Source organism: Penicillium canariense (genome assembly GCF_028826845.1).
Source record: "Penicillium canariense strain IBT 26290 chromosome Unknown utg000008l_segment0_segment0, whole genome shotgun sequence".
NCBI lineage: Eukaryota > Fungi > Ascomycota > Eurotiomycetes > Eurotiales > Aspergillaceae > Penicillium > Penicillium canariense.
The window spans coordinates 1,172,251-1,188,208 of record NW_026622735.1 but is presented as its reverse complement, the minus strand read 5'-3'; the positions used below and the strand labels follow the sequence as shown (position 1 = coordinate 1,188,208).

General features: G+C 52.1%; 5 protein-coding genes across 5 annotated transcripts; 3 read left to right on the top strand and 2 right to left on the bottom strand.

The window, feature by feature from the left end:
* Nucleotides 1-295: 295 nt before the first annotated feature.
* N7482_010370 (uncharacterized protein) lies at nucleotides 296-905 on the top strand (the record flags this gene model as incomplete). Its single annotated transcript, XM_056692494.1, has 2 exons — nucleotides 296-310; nucleotides 369-905. 2 exons carry the CDS (start codon nucleotides 296-298, stop codon nucleotides 903-905), a joined length of 552 nt encoding a protein of 183 aa, XP_056538451.1.
* A 797-nt stretch (nucleotides 906-1,702) lies between these two features.
* Nucleotides 1,703-11,167, bottom strand: N7482_010369 (uncharacterized protein; the record flags this gene model as incomplete). Its single annotated transcript, XM_056692493.1, has 9 exons — nucleotides 1,703-1,803; nucleotides 1,872-4,532; nucleotides 4,645-4,844; nucleotides 4,943-5,010; nucleotides 5,066-5,968; nucleotides 6,030-8,772; nucleotides 8,829-9,679; nucleotides 10,582-10,927; nucleotides 11,007-11,167. 9 exons carry the CDS (start codon nucleotides 11,165-11,167, stop codon nucleotides 1,703-1,705), a joined length of 8,034 nt encoding a protein of 2,677 aa, XP_056538450.1.
* A 374-nt stretch (nucleotides 11,168-11,541) lies between these two features.
* N7482_010368 (protein-S-isoprenylcysteine carboxyl O-methyltransferase) lies at nucleotides 11,542-12,381 on the top strand (the record flags this gene model as incomplete). Its single annotated transcript, XM_056692492.1, has 1 exon — nucleotides 11,542-12,381. The coding sequence occupies one exon, from the start codon at nucleotides 11,542-11,544 to the stop codon at nucleotides 12,379-12,381; it is 840 nt and encodes a 279-aa protein (XP_056538449.1).
* A 337-nt stretch (nucleotides 12,382-12,718) lies between these two features.
* On the bottom strand, nucleotides 12,719-14,983 carry pex8 (putative peroxisomal membrane protein Pex17; the record flags this gene model as incomplete). Its single annotated transcript, XM_056692491.1, has 3 exons — nucleotides 12,719-13,240; nucleotides 13,329-14,817; nucleotides 14,910-14,983. The coding sequence occupies 3 exons, from the start codon at nucleotides 14,981-14,983 to the stop codon at nucleotides 12,719-12,721; spliced, it is 2,085 nt and encodes a 694-aa protein (XP_056538448.1).
* A 287-nt stretch (nucleotides 14,984-15,270) lies between these two features.
* On the top strand, nucleotides 15,271-15,757 carry N7482_010366 (uncharacterized protein; the record flags this gene model as incomplete). Its single annotated transcript, XM_056692490.1, has 2 exons — nucleotides 15,271-15,560; nucleotides 15,637-15,757. The coding sequence occupies 2 exons, from the start codon at nucleotides 15,271-15,273 to the stop codon at nucleotides 15,755-15,757; spliced, it is 411 nt and encodes a 136-aa protein (XP_056538447.1).
* Nucleotides 15,758-15,958: the final 201 nt, after the last annotated feature.

The following is a 15,958-nucleotide window of genomic DNA, read 5'->3' as shown; positions in this document are numbered from 1 at the left end:
TGCCTAGGGTGGTTCCTTCCATTCACGGGAGCGGAGTGGCCGTGGCCTAATTTTAATGAACGAAGATATCTCAAGCCAGTTTCTCTCCTTCCACTCAGTGGCCCTCATCTTTCATCGACTTCTGCGACCCCTCCACTTGCTCTCTCTTACCTTCTTCTCACCCATCAATCCTCTTGCCCATACCGCTCTCTCTACCTTGATATCTGCTCACGCCCTTTCACACAGTCCTGGCTCCATCTACTACTCAACATCTACACAGAAACACAGAGACACAGCTCCATTCTAGCGAGAAAAGATGTCCAGCACCTACGTAAGTGAGATAGACGGCGGTTGAAATCCATATACCTAACCGCTGCTCTCATCATCAGCTCCAAAACCACGCGCTCTCTTGCGAGATCGAGCTGGTCCGCAACGAACCCAATATCCCCTGGAACGCCGTCATCCTCGGCGTCTGGAACAGCATCCTCAGCCTCATATTTCCCGTGCAAGAGGGCTACCTCATCACCCCTCGCGAACACGGATGGTTCAACGAACGGGAATTCTGGTACGATCTGCAGGTCCGGCACATCACCGACCACAAACGCCAGCCCTTCCTGGTCGTCATCTGCCGCACTGCCCCCGAACCGTCTGATTTGACTGCAGGGCTGGCTCGCTGGACAGACCACCTGGAACTCTACATGGATTCGATCTTCGGCAAACGTCGTCGTCCTGGTCGTGCAGGCCGTGTATTCGGTATCATCGCCAATGTCCGAAATGCTACCTTCTTCTCCTACGACATTGGCGATGATATTCCTCTCTTGATCTTCCGTGAACACGATATCGAAGACCTTCCAGCCTTCCATTTGGTTCAGGATCATGAAAGGATTCAGAACCTCCTCACCACCATCCGGCGCCAACACCATTAGTCCGACAGAGTCTCGCAAGGAAAGTTCGGTACTTCTGCGGGAAAGTCTATGGATTCAGGGGGCTTTTAATGTGTCATTCGAAGTACAAGTCGTTTTCCCGATGGTGCCGTGTGTCCTCATCTTTTATGCCAATCAGTTACCAAGGTCTATTTAGGAGCTCGCCAGTGTCATGTTACCTACCCTATCGCATTAGCAATATTAATCCATGAATATGACCAGTCAGCCCTTCCAAATGCGGATTACAAAGGAGACCCGATGTATGTATCGCAAAAGCAGAAGTAACCTTGCCGGCAAAGAACCCAACTCAACTTCCCTTCGCCATGCGGACAGAGCACTTGGTCACTATTTCCCCTCAGCCAGCTCGCTACGCATGGGAAAGGTTACGAGAGCGCACAGGTTGTACAAACTGTAGCATTCATAGAGATTGATATTCTCTGCCGTAGCGCCTTTGGTGCAACATCCAAACAGGGTCATTATCAGCCCCGTTTTCTAAGAAAGCAACGCCTGTCCCCACCAGACAGAGAGCTAAAGGGTCAAATCACGCAGAGGTCATCAAATCGTAGAAGAATCCTGCCGTCAGAGGATTCACGTCGCTCATCGCTCAAGCCAAAATGAAACCGCCTGAAACCAGACAAAGAAAAACATAAAATGAGAAAAAGACAGGCTCAGGAGTATGACAATACCAGGTTCCATTGCATCTAAGGGGTCCCCGCAAGGCCCATTTCGGAGTCGCTGGCCAATGCGGATGTGGCTTCCCATTCTTCGGGAGAGGGCATATCGGATTCTGGGTCCCCAAGTTAGTTGAGAGCGAGTTTTGTGGGGTTGCGACGGGAGGTGCTACCTGAGGCGCCGTCATCTGGGACGTCAACGGTCATTTCTTCCAAGCGTAAGAGAATCGCTGTAATACATTCTGTTAGTCAATGCTTGACTGGGCCGTGAGAGAGAAATTAGTCAAAGAAGACGTACCATTTGCCTGTTGAATAAATCTCTCGTCATCCTCATTGTCCTCATCAAAGTAGGTCTCTAAGCAATGTGTAATGGTCGAGGTGATGGGATAGACGAGTAGAGACTCGACGGTTTGAACCTGGCTCTCAAGGAAGGAGCTGGTAATCCGCTGGATACAGGCATGGGTGAGTTCGCGAGCAATGCGCGGCAGTCGCAACCGCATCTCTTCACTTAAGTCATCGATGAAAAGTAAACTTCGCAAGAGTTCCGTCGTGCCCCGGCGGACAAGCAGATGGTGGTAAGTCAGCAGAGTTGGGGCAAAATCGGGGATCCTCTCTCGAACAACCACGGTGAACCAGTCGGCATCCAGCTGTAGTCGCTCATTGACCGTGCTGCAAAGATGAATGAAGAACTCGAGGTGCTCGTTCCCTGCGCTATTGTTGATAGATTCCACTCCTTTCGCGACAAAGTGAATCAAATTGAGAATAGTGTCTTCATCGGGACAATACTTGCAGAGAACCAGGGTCGAATCAAGGAATGGAATGCAAAGCTCTGCGGGCGAATACCGCAAGCCAACCTCCAGTGTCCTGGCAATGTGTGGCAGGGAGCCAGCCTGAGGCTCGGCTGCAAGGAAGGAAGCGACGATGGCATGATAGATTTCTGGTTGAACGCACATCTGATCATGGTGAAGTAACTTCATCAAGAAGACAAGTACTCCCTCGTTATCCGTAGGCCTTTGGAACTCCAAAGGCTTGATGAACTTGCTTTCCGCCCCACTGAGTGAAAACTTCCCATCAGGCGACATTGTTCGGGCGCGACCAGGGGGGGCAGGTGGGAGTGAGAGGTCAATTCTCTCGAAAAGCATCGCGCAAAGGGTCATCAAATTCTTGTAGGAAAATCGGCGGCCTTTCTCTATCAACCTGCAGTAGCCAGAATAGCGTCCCTTCAGGTTCTTCCTGTCTTCAGGATCGAGCCAGATGATTTCTAGGCACTTGACAAGCATGCCATTGCCAAGAACGGCACCGGTCATCTCCTCTCCTAACTCCACAAGCCTGATGAAAAACGCGAAATACTCATCCCACACCCGAGGAACGGTCTGGAGAGAGGGCCATAACTGAGCTAACATTGCCACAATGGCTTGGATCGCCTTGTCAAGCTCGTACTGCCACTCTCCGCGCTTCCCGTCATCGAGAGTTGGATCTCTCAAAAACAGCTGGAGACAATTCACAGAATTGAAGAGGAGAGCGGTTTCCTTCTGCCGAACTTCGTAATGGGCAATTCTTAGCATGAGGTTTCGCATTGCAGTTGGCCACCGAGCAAACCACTGAAGGGCCTGAAGAGCGCCATGAGGGTTGCGAGTCAGCCTGGAAAGCTCTCCGTAGACATCATCAAGTCCCTTATGATCTTTTGTCCGTGCAATCAACTGCTCGAGGGTATCCAGTCCGATATCGACCCCCATCAGCTTCAACTGGTGGTATCCTGCAGAGTCGGGATCCATCTGTTGCATGCGATGCAATAATTCCGGAACAAGCAATGTGTACGCTGGGTCCAGAAGGCAGTAGGTCCGAATGAACACCTCATTTTCCATGGCAATGTGGTTGGCAAAGGGTGTTGGTACAGGAACCCGCACAGGATAACTTGGTCTCAATGGCTGGTAGTTCTGCTTGGCCGTCTCCATCGTGGAGACACGCTGGTAGAACAGCATGTAGGCGTTCCAAACCTTGTTAAGATGCACACCTCCCATAGTGTGCACAGCATCACTCTGACCACCAAAGCAATTATCTGCGATTGTCGCAGGGTCAAATTTAGACACGTCCGAGTCATTGAACTCGACCCATAACGGCCCAGAGCCGGTGGAGGGTCGCTCGCGGGTGTAGGAATAGTAATGCCCTGATTCGGCCGTGCCGGTATGGACCAGAACACCAACCAGTTCAAACATGTCCGGCTCAACAGGAGTGCTGGGATCGGAGAGGTATTCCACCTTATACGGCGTCATGTCGATAAGCTGCGGGAACTTGAACTCATCGTTGATCTTACTCCGCATCATAGTCACCATGTCGAAATCGAAACGCTTGAGGTGAAAAATAAGGTTGTCAGGAACATCCTTCAAGCAGGCCCGCTTCACAGCATCCACATGGCGGCCACAACCCGTGCAGGAGTACTTATTGTCTCCTTGCATGATCTCTCCCTCGACATATGCCTGCAAGCTTTCCTCCAGGCTGGCTTTGCCCTTGATGTCGCATTGAATGGCAGAGAACGGCTCTAGTCTCTCCGAGATGTGGGCGCATTCCTTGGACTTGATTTGTTGGACCAGCTGGCCCCCGTAGAAAGATCGGAACTTCCTCTTCACTTCCGGGTCCATGATTTGAGCCTCCCAACGGTCGAAGAGCAAATTGTAAAACTCATCCACGTCCATCTGGATGGTGACATCGATTGCCTCATTTTCATAAGTCCGAATGCTCTCAACAAAATTATCAGGGTCAACGCTCTTCGTCCAAGTGTCTTGCATCCAGGCAAAGAGCTTCTGTGTTTCATCGAGAAGTCTCTGGGACTCGTTAGGGTCTACAATACTGAGCTGCAGCATAAAGTCTCGGAAGTCGATGTTCATAAATAGCTGGGTCATCAAGGAATTCAAATAGCACGTATTCGAAAGATTCCTGAGACCAGCATACCCCTCTGGTGCTCTAATCATCTTGGAACGGTCATGGCACCCATTCAAGCCATATGATTCATCTATCAAGTTCAAGTTGTTAAATGATGATTTTCTGGAGTCAAAAATGATAGCAAGACTTACCTCGAGGAACCACACCTTCTAACTGCTGCATGACACGTGCAACATTGTTGTCGCTTCGCTTGCACAGTAGTTTCACTATGTTGTAGAGCTTTTCACGAGTCACCGTGTGCATGAGGGGAATTCGAGGGACGATGACCTCTTCCGTATCAGGGGCTAGTTCTGGGAAAAGATAATTGTTCCAGACTTGCTCCGCAAGATCGCTATGAAAAAAAGAAATATCAGCGTCATCGTCACCTTGGCACTTTGACAAGAAAGAACCCACAAGGTTTCCAAGTCAACATTGACGGAGTCTGCTGACTCAAGACACTGCTCTAACAGGCTCGCAAATCCCAAAATCAGGTCATCAACTGGCTCGCGTCCGACGAACTATGATTTGGTTAGCATTTATTCTTTGTAGAAGCCTGAAGAGATTGAACCATACCTCTTCAGTCTTATGGCGAAGCATGACTTCGCTCCATTGCCTCAGATACTGATTGAAAATAATATCCTGAGGAGACTTTTCGGCGACAGAGCGAAAAACCCAGAGAGCGACTCTGAAGAATTCTGCGGACTGTGTAGCATGGTCCGGGGTCATCGGGATCGTTTCAACAAAGGCATTCCAAATAGTGGCGAGCATGTCGATCCGAGCGGGACTATCTGTGTTAGACACAGTTGACAGATCTCCATTGGAAATCTTGGATGACTCCTTCAACAACTTCGAAACGCTGCAAGTCATCTTGATTCTCTCCGATACGTCACTGCGGATCGGCTGTCGGCTCTCCTCGAGAAGCAAGGCCTTGATTAAGAGGCTGAGCTGGGCCTCGTGTTTCACTGCAGTCCAGAAGCCCTGGTCTCGAATCGAGGCTTCTATAAGAACAGCGAAGGAGCTGCACATCAATTTTTGGATGTTTGACATGTTCAAGAGAGGATTTTCAGTCACAGAGCGAGATATCTCAATGAGATAAAGGAGCCGTTTCACAAGGAAAGCTGGCTCAGAAGCGACCAATGTTTCGTTGCTGGCAGCACTGTAGACGGTAATGGCAGCCAAAAGACACTCGACTGCAGAGGAAGCAAGGTACAGCCGGATTGGGTCCTGAGCAAGGGACTCGGATAGTTCGTCCGCCATTAAGAATGCCACCAAAGTCTGGATGCTGTGGGAAACGAAGCTAGGATTCGGTGAGTCCTGGACGGCTTCTTCACGAAGACAGACCAGCAGCGCGCTAAACGAGTAAAATGCATTGAAGGGCTTTTCGAAAGGAAAAAGATCCTTCGTGCTGCTGTTTTCCGATTTGACAAGGTTCAGGACTCGATCTTGAGGAGAAAATGTGACAAGGAAATCAAAAATCTGGAAAAAGAAAATTGAAGTCAGTAAGACACAAGTCAGACAATTGACAAATTCAACTTACTTCTCGAGCCAGGTCATCATTGAGAGCGAGCAAGTCATAGAGCTCATCGAAGTGCTTCAACACTTCCGAATCGACGGATGTAAGCGACTGTCGCCTGCTGTCGACCCGGGACACTTCCTGGGCATCCGGTGCCTTTCGGAGCATAATAAGTCCCGCCTGAAGAACCTTCATGTCCTTCACCATGGCATCCGGATTCTTCAGCAGCTCAACTCGTTGACCGCCAGCAATTGCCGAGAACTTGGAAAATCCGGCAAGTTGTGTGAGCCGCTCCACCAGGTCGGCAGCGGTTGACAGGCCGCCAATTTGGAGGATGTTGACTTTGGAACTGGTATTGCCATTGAATGACTGCCAAGATATATCAACCGGATTACCCTTCAGCGGCCTCTCCGGAAGTGAAGGTGGAGAGCCCTTCGGAGAACTGTACTGCGGACGAGCTCGCAAGCCACTCAGCAGGTGGTGGAGGAAGTAGAGAGAGCGTCTGAATCTAAGTTCTTCGGCGCTTAGTTCACCGGTTTCAGTCTCGGACTCCATCGGAGAATCTCCGTTGCCATCTAGAGCCTTGAGAGTCGCAGCGGCGGATTTGAGCTGATCCACACAACGCTCCACAAGTGCAATATGCGTGGCCTCAACGGCTGATCGTGGCGAGCTGCGGATGATGGAATGATCCAGATAGACCTCAATAGCGAATCTAGTAGCCTGTACTTCGATCGTGCCAGGTGGAGCAGTCAAAATAAAAGTCCAAATGCGATCCATTCCTGGAATGGACACAACCTCATTCTCACCAGCTGGAGGCGGTGGGTTGAATCGAACTTCATAAATGATCGACTGCTTCGCAAACGCCAGTATCTCTTTGGTGTAGTCTTTGGGGACCAAGCTCGGGAGATACTCGTGGATGCACCTGTTAAGGAATGGATTGGACTTGCTGCTCCGGCCCAAAGCACTGACCAGCATATTCCACACAGCATTGTGCCCTTCAGGTCCAAGTTTGTCCGACAACAGGATGTCGTCCCACAGGGCTTTTCCAAGCTCAGCCGTGATGGTTTCCGGAACCATGTCGATGAGGCGAAACAGGATTGTCAGTCGTGAGACCAAGCCGAGATGGGAAAAGTCGTCGGCAAAGTCATCCTGATCATTTTTCACAGTCTGAAGCAGGTCGGCAATCACTAAGCCGGTCAAGTCAAAGTCTGTTGCCAACTTCCACATCTCCTGTACATCGTTGGCCGGTACAAGAGCACTCAATGCTTGGATACTACCAGCAGTAAACTGGTTCATCTCAGCGATGTCCTGGATGCAGCGCTCGTAGATACCCATTCTATCAGCCTCGCTGATGCCCGCGCTGATTAAGCTCACAAGCCTCTGGCTGCCAAATTTCTGCAGGTTCTTCTTTTGCTCAACCGAGAGATCATCTGCCGCCGTGCTGTCCCGGATAAGGCGTACGCAGAGTTGCAGCGGGAGTGTATCCACGTAAATTGGATCAGAATTGTCAAAGACCCTTCGTTCCGATGGATGCTCGTACATTCGACTCAGCAACCTGTTGCAAAATTCGAGCATGCCTGTATCGAAGCGGTCCAGGGGCAACTCCAATACTTTCTTGCAAACATAGAGCAAATTTGGAGCCGCCGTGGGATGCATCCCGAAGGTCCGAACAAGCATCGATAGAACCTCGGAGACAATTCGGCCGTCTTGGCTCTCCGTTACTGTCTTCCAGATAACGTCTGTCACTGAGTCGGTGTATGTGTTGGTCACAATCAGGAAACCCACAATGTTGCTGCTTCTGCTGATCAATTGTGGATGGGAGTCGACGCCCACGAGGTAATCCACAATCTGGTTGTCTTGGATGAACTGGACCAACTGTTGCACATATGGCAAGTTGACACCTCCAGAGTTCGAAGAGATACTGGACCTCCAAACATGAACCAAGTCTGACTGCATCGCCTCCACGCCGTGAACCCGGAGCTCCATACGGCCTTCCATGATATGCTTTTTTAAGACACCAAACTTCCAAGTCCAGAATATGACCAAAGCCTGTTCTGCTAGACTAGCGTCCTCTGGAAGCGAAATGGATAGGTCATTGGAGAGCTCATTCACGAACTCAGGGTTGCGAACACATTGGTGTTTGTAGTGGTGAGAGATTGCACGCAACAACTGCTCACTCAGATCACTCGTGGCCCAGGGAGATTTTTTAGTGATCCATTCCTGATACATGTCATCGATAAGGCGGACCATCTCGTAAAGGCTGCGGATTGAAGGTGTCTCGGTTATTGAAGAATCACTTGTATCGTCGTCATCCATGTCCTGGCTTCGCTCTAATTGACAATCCGCGAGAGTGTTCGCAATCAGCATAATGTGGTACAGCGAGCCGGTTTGGTGGGGGTATCGAGGAATAAGCTTAAGGATGAGGGATGTCCATTCTGTGAGTGTCCGGGCGATATCAATCGGAGGAGCAAGGGTTGCTGCCCGGATCTGGATGACCAAGTTGGTCGCGTCTGCGGGGTACAGCTTCTCCAAGGCCCGATACAAAGGTGTCGGTATCTGCGCAGGTAGCAGCACCAAGGCGAGAGGCTGGAGATATTCTTTGCAGATGCTCTCCTCTGTCACGGTCTCTGGCTCATCGACAAGATGGCGCAAGACTAGGCACTCCATGCGGATCATATGAAGAGCGATCTGTACATAATCGAAAAGAAATTCTTCCAGACCAACCCAAGGGCCTCTTCCTGAAGCATCATCTATCAACACTTCATGTCTAGAAGTGCATGTTAGCTCGGGAACCTAGGCACCCGTATCGGTGAGGGGACGTACGGTCTGCGCAGCACGTTCTCCACCAGATGAGGGAAATCCTCCCAGAAACCACGAGCATCTGAGAACTCTCCTATTGTAAGCCGATCCAGATTCTCCACGCAGTTGTCCATCCATTTCTTGACTGCCGAGACGGCATCGGTATCACGGGGGTCGCCTGTTCCAGCAAAGCTCAGCACAAAGAATCCCCAATTCGTAGGCGTACACAGCTTACCTTTCTGTATTATGGCGGAGATTCTGTTCAAGCTGTCCTGCGCACTAATATTCTCGCGCACTCGCGGGAACGAGTCGACCAGAGGTGCCAGATCTTGAACCTCGACGACCTCGGACGGCGCGTTGTCCTGCAATGCATCCTCCAACGGTCGCCAGTTCGAGTTATTCGGATCTTGATCCATGTCTTCAAGCTCTGCGACTTCGATCTCGGGACTTTGGGAGGGAGAGGAAGAGATGGAGATCACGTTGATTGGTGTCGCGTCGGGTTCGGGTGAGTCGGGGCAGGCAGTGGTGCCTGGAGGCCCCAGTGAATAGGTGTTGGTGTCATTCGCCATCTTTGATGTTGGAGACTTCATGTTGATGGTGACCTTGGACGCGGGGAACGCCTGGTCAGACGTGGTGTCCATCTCCGAGGCAGGCGCGGCCGGCGTCCCAGCAGCAGCAGCGGCAGCAGCAGCAGTAGCAGCCCCGATCGATACGGAGGAACTGTCACCACTTCCACTGTCCAGACGCGGCCGTTTTTGGACCCTCTCAGGGTCAAGGTCTTCCATCGAGGCGCTGAGAGGTCGCGTGGGTTCGTTTAACGGCGCGCCAGGCGGGGTGCGAGAGCTCGCTGGCGGGGGTTCTGCCATGACATTTTCCTCACCGATAGGATGACAAGGAGTGGTGTAGCTGGGACAGAAGAGGGAGGAAGGTAAGGGCAAGGTGATGAGATTGTCGGAGTCTCCGGGATCTGCCGGAGTGAGGTGAGCGCAAGCTGAGGGGGAGTGAGGTGTGTTTTGAGGGCAGTTAAAGCGGTCGAGGGCGTTTTTGGGGACGCGACCTGAGGAGATCGGTGACGTTGTGCTGTGGGGAGGTGCAGCCCACACGACTGACCCTGTTTATAAAGTACGGGCTTTCCAGGGTCACTAGTGCTTCCGGTCGCATCTGCTGGGTTATTGGCTTATTACTGACTACCTCTATAGTGTTTTCTCTTGTCCCCGGCCAGCCACGGTGTGGGCGGGCACATGTGCAGGCAAACAATATAAATTGGCAGTGGCTGAGCGGACTGGAATCTCCCGTCCGTGTCGATCGCGTCAGTAAACGCAGACACACTACCTATAAAATAATGCCATAGCGACTCCATAGATAGCTTTTTTTCTATAGCAAAGCTAATAATACAGACAGCGCTGAACGGACCAGGCCTACATGCCAAAGATGTAGCCCAAATCAGAGGTTCCATTGTTCTAGTATACCGCGGTTCGGGGTACGTTGCACCAGAAAGCACAGCATCCGTGTCTATTTTCTTTCTAGTCACCATTCCCTGCGAGCATTCATTCTTTCATGACTGTTTCAATCTTGCGGATGATTTTGGCTGGATTTCCAGCAACTACATGGAAGGGGGGCACATCCTGTTGAATTCCGCGTCAGCAAACATTGCACCTAAATTGTTGAAAATGTCCAACGGAATAGCAGAGATCGAACGCAGAAGAAACTTCAAAACTGAGTATACCTTCGTGACCACACTCCCAGCCCCAACAGTCGAGCCTTTGCCAATAGTTACGCCCGGGAGGATGGTGACGTTTCCGCCAATCCAACAATCCTCCCCAATGGTGATAGGAGCTCCCATCTCAGGGCCCTCCATGCCATTTCGTACTGCAGGATCCACCGGATGGGTCCCCGCAAACAAGCTAACGCTGGGACCGAACAGCGTGCGGGCCCCGATAGTAATCGGCAAGCTGTCGATGAAGACGCAGTTGGAGTTGATGAACACATTCTCGCCGATGATTACGTTGAACCCATAGTCTGCTTTGACGGGCGGTTCTATCCAGGGCTCATTCTTGAAAAGCTCATCATCTGCTACGGGATCATCCAGCTGTGGTGGCAGAGGAGTCTTGTCCTGGATGACACTGGAAATAAGAAAAAGGTTTAGAACTGTATTCATATGTCGAACGGGGGTGAAAAATAATGGCAATTGGGTCCACCTACTCTCGCCAAAGCTCGACCAGACGCCTGCGAGGTACTTCGCCGGCATTGTTGAATCGAGTGTAGGCGTATTTGCAGCGATTCCGAGCTGCGATCAGATCGGGCGTGAAGGAGACGAAGAGCTCCCCGCGAAGCATTTTCTCGCGCTCAGTAAGTTCGGCCATAGTTGCCGTCGCTCGATGCCCTGTCTTTTGTCTTCGTCGCACGCACCTGGAGTACAATTCAGCAAGTCTCAGCCCAGTGAATTGTAAACGTGTCGTCTAAACAGTCTCCATCGCGGAGGCCGGAGCTAAGCAATTGGGGGGAGGGGCTTGGGGGGGGGAGATAAAAGCGATTAGCTGCGGCCGACAACAATCCACCGCCGATTGTTCTCAATCCGCCACACACTCGCTGCAACACAATGAAACATGGCGCCCTGAACTCGCTATAAAAGGCCGGCGAATGAATTTACTCCGAGACAGCATCCCTATTCACATATCACACCCCGTATTCCAAAGCCTCGATCCACTCCCTCCGACCAACAATTCCAACCCACGCAATGACCAACGCGACAACCTCCAGCTCGCAGGCTACACCTGGTGACCCCAACATATCCTGGCCGATCGAGCGGCTCGCAAACCCACACGAGCAAGAATGGCACCCATCATTCCTGGCCGAACGCCGTGGCAGCGACACCGCGAGCTCGAGCTCGAGCTCTCCCACCCCCGACCTTGACCGGTCCAACTACCCGGGCGGCACGAAATCGCTGTCCGGCATCTCGCTGCGCGCCTTTCTGCTCGGTACCTCTCTCGGAATCACAGCCTCCCTGACAATCCTCCTAAGCACAGTCTTCCCGACACCGCTGTGGCGCGTCCCGTTCTTCATCGCTGCGCTGAGCCTCTTCCACTTCCTCGAGTACTTCGTCACGGCGCGGTATAATACACGCTACGCCACGGTGGGCGCATTCCTGCTCACCTCGAACGGTTGGGCATACAACGTGGCGCACGGGTCTGCGGCCGTAGAGTGTATTGTATCGCACTTGCTCTGGCCGGAGCAGACTCGGATCGGGCAGTGGCTTTCTTTTACGGAGCCTATCTTCGGAATATCGATTTCGCTACCGCTTGTGGTGGGCTTCGTGCTCACGTTGGTGGGACAGGTCGTGCGGACAATGGCGATGGCTCAGGCGGGGAGCAACTTTAACCATCATGTCCAGTCGGAGCGTCAGGAGGGCCATATGCTGGTTAAGACGGGGCTGTATGGATACCTGCGGCATCCCAGTTACTTTGGCTTCTTTTGGTGGGGCTTGGGGACGCAGTTGGTTCTGGGGAATGTAGTGTGCTTTGTCGGGTATGCTCTGGTGCTGTGGAGGTTCTTTTCCACTCGGATCAAGCGTGAGTGAATCCCAATCCTTGGAATCTCTTTCTCAAATGCCGTCGCTGACTGAAATTGTTCGGCTGCAGGCGAAGAAGCGTTCTTGGTCCAGTTTTTTGGTGCCGAATATGTACAGTATAGACAGGATACCCCGGTTGGAATCCCCATGATTCGCTGAAAGGGAAAACACGGCGTCATGGGATTTAGACAATAAAGAGAGGTATGAGCCCTTGGTTATTCAATCGTGAAAATAGGTCTCGTATTGGACGGTAATCCGCCCTGGTATATATATGGTATGGACATGGACCATTAATGAACGCTCGTACAATGCAACAAAGCCTCCTCCTCCGCCCCCATTGTTGATTTCATAGCTTACTTTCCGGTGCGACTGTACCCACAGCGCCACTCATATAAGGCCCGCCATCTTCTCCGCCAGGGCCCGCACCAGCGGCAGACTCAGCGCCAAAAAGGACGAGCTCACGGCCGCCTCGGGTACTCCACCAGGCGACACAGCAGTGCGCTCGGTCCACATCCATCTCCCCGCCACTCAACGCCTCCCAGAAGCGATCAATGCATGCATGGCGCATGCCCCGATCTAGGATTGTATTGATTAACTGGGCTGTGAGGGGGAGCCACTCTTCCAGATCATCGACTCGAAGGAAGGAGAGCGAGTCAATTAATGCGAGGGTAAGCACGGCTTGCGCGGAGAGGGGTGGTTGCTCCGAGGACGAGCTGTTCTGGGCGTTTGGGGGGATAGGTGCGGTTGATGCGGTCATTGCGCGATCTCGGACAACCTCGAGCAGAATCGATGGGAGAAGTGGTTGACTGTTAGCTAGAGGGGAAGGAGGTGCGGTGACTTGGATGACCGTCTTGAAGGCCAGGCGGAACTGTCTAGCAGACAGATTTTCAGGAAAGACCTAGATTCTTGTCAGGATGAACTCGTTGCAAAGCTCGTCGAGGATTAAGGTAGCTTACAGAAAAGAGGTTTTCGATATAGAAAGGCAGGTGCTTGGCGGCCAGTTCGGAGTTGTGAGGAATAGCAAAGACAACAAGCACCAAGCTGTGAGCTGCTTCAAAGATTTCAAGCAGCAGACTGTTGGCGCCGGCCGCAAGGTACGGGAAAGCGGCCGACAAAAGCAGCTCCTCACTAGCCTCGGGGGTCAAGACCAAGGGGAAATGCTCTGCTGCATTCAAGAAGAACAGATCCAAGCATCGTTCCACGGGATGGTCGGGGATCTGGCCAAGGTCCCTGGGCTTGATGCTGCGCAAGAAATTCTCGGCTAAGTCAGGGTATTGGGAAAGGATATCGATAGCGGCGAGGAACACAAAGTTCTGCTGCGAGGATGCGTTCTGTCCGGTTCGAGAAGAGATGAAATATAGGTTGCGGAGAATATGAAGAGATTGTATGCATAGATATGGAGCACCTAAATCATAGTATGTGGTTAGCAAATGGACTTGGACGGAATTCGTAATAAACTTACTGCTGCCAGCAGCAAGAGCCGGGTCATTGATTGTTCTTCCGAGCACGGCGCGAAGAACAATGATCACAGAATACATGCAGTTCCGGAGAACCGTCCAGAGAGCTGGAATTGTAGTCCCCAGCGACTCAGCATCCAAGAACTCAGCCTCTTCGGCGACATCGATCTCAGACAACTTATTTTGGCGCCACTGCACCATGAGCGTCCGCACAAAATCTGCCATATAATCGACCGACTGGGCGGCTAATTTGGGATCTCGCACGTTCTCAACAGCGTGCGCAATCAGTCGGGACAGAGGACCAAGTGCGCCGACCAAAGGACGCGCGGCTACCACAGTCACATATCTGAAAGTGGTAGAGTCAGGTGCCCAGCGGAACTTCTTCCCAGGAACCTCGACGACGTCTTTATCAATAGCCCCCAAAAAGTATCCACCATCCAAACCCTCCGGAGAATGGAAAACAGACCGCACCATGATAGGCAACAAGCGATCATAGTTGAGCTTACTCCTCTCCGTATCCGACAAGAGCTCAAATGTACAGTTCAGCACCAGAGTGATGCAGTACCCATCAATTCCAGCCTCAGTATCCAGCTCTTCTAGAGCCAATTGTGCCGCCGTTGCCAGTGCAGACTCGAGTTTCGTCCGGATATGCCACGGGAGACCCTGTCTGTTCTGTCCCTCGAATCCGAGCAGAATCCCGCCGAGCAAGAGCGTATGCCTCCAGCGCGGGGACTTATCATCCGCGCCTTCAACGACGGCCTTGACCCATGCTTCACGTTCAATTCTGCGATTGCGCCCCGCGCCATACGGTATTTGGGCTTCTTCGGTGGTATCGTTCTGCAGGACCGCGATTGCGGCGGTGTTAAAGACGCTCAGGATCTTGCGACAAGCTGATAGATCAACAGGGTGGTTCCACAGTGCCGGCGCAGAGAGCAGCTGCGACGCAAGAAGAGTCAAATTTAGGGGATTTCCGAGAATAGACAGGAAGCTGGTGGCTGTGGGAAGAAGACTGAATGGAGGTCATGACCATTAGCCGGCTGTCGGTGAGGTCCGAACGAACGCGAAGGTGGCACCACTTACCCAGAAGCATCTTCAAAGTTGGAAGTTGACTGCAACGAGCGCAGCAACGCAGCCAGAGATCTTTCTGTCGCCATGATGTACAGACCCGAGTCGGACAGCAATGCCACAGCTCTACATGGCCCAGGGGTGTGGATGTGGAGGGAGCCGCGGAGACCCCAGACAAATGGGACCCATCGGCAGCCGAGGTCTGGAGTCGTCAAACAGTGCAAACAGTCAGCGTCATCTGTTGTGCACGGCGTGAGTGATTTCCCCGTAGCTCCAAACGCCCCATCTCGCAACTAAGCTCCAGCGACCACACCGACAATGCTTTGAACGCCTCTGACCTACGCTGCAGCCGCCCAGTTGCCGCAGCATCTCGCCCATGTCCAATAAGCGGGTCCCCATCAACTATCAAGTGCCTCAGTTCCCTGGGCTGTACGATCCGCTCCCGGGGGATCATAAACAAGCGTACTACCTGTACTATACGACGGATATCTGGCGTTTCACGCTCTATTGGACCTTGATCTTCTATGGCGCGACGCATCTCACGGTCGCAGGATGGGCGGTCTTGACGCACTTCCGGAATTGGAGTGTCATATGGCTAGTCCCGTTACTGTATAGTGTGGTTGCAGGGCTGGAGGGGCTTTTAGCAGGGAGCATTGTTGGCCTTGTGTGAGTACTTCGACATCAATCTTGTGTGCGCTCGCAGTGTTTTGAGTCTGTATCTTGCTGACAATGCCGCGCACAGACTCGGCGCCGTATACGAAGCGGGTAATTTCAGGATGTCAACTTGGCTGCCCATGGTCTGGGGCGGTCTCAATGTGATGATCCTCATTCTGACGAGCTTCCCAATGCAAGGTGGTCTTTGACACCAGAGCCCAGATCGTTATCTACTGCGCATTTATACGCCCCCTCTCCAGGGGGTTCAGTCTATCACCTACAAGTGGTCCGGGTATGATAACAGCACCAACGCATTTGACACATTGGGGAATCCGAATCAATATTTTTCGCTCCTATGATACACCAGGAAATGATATTCGCAAACGAGCGCCGTCCCACCAACCACGATG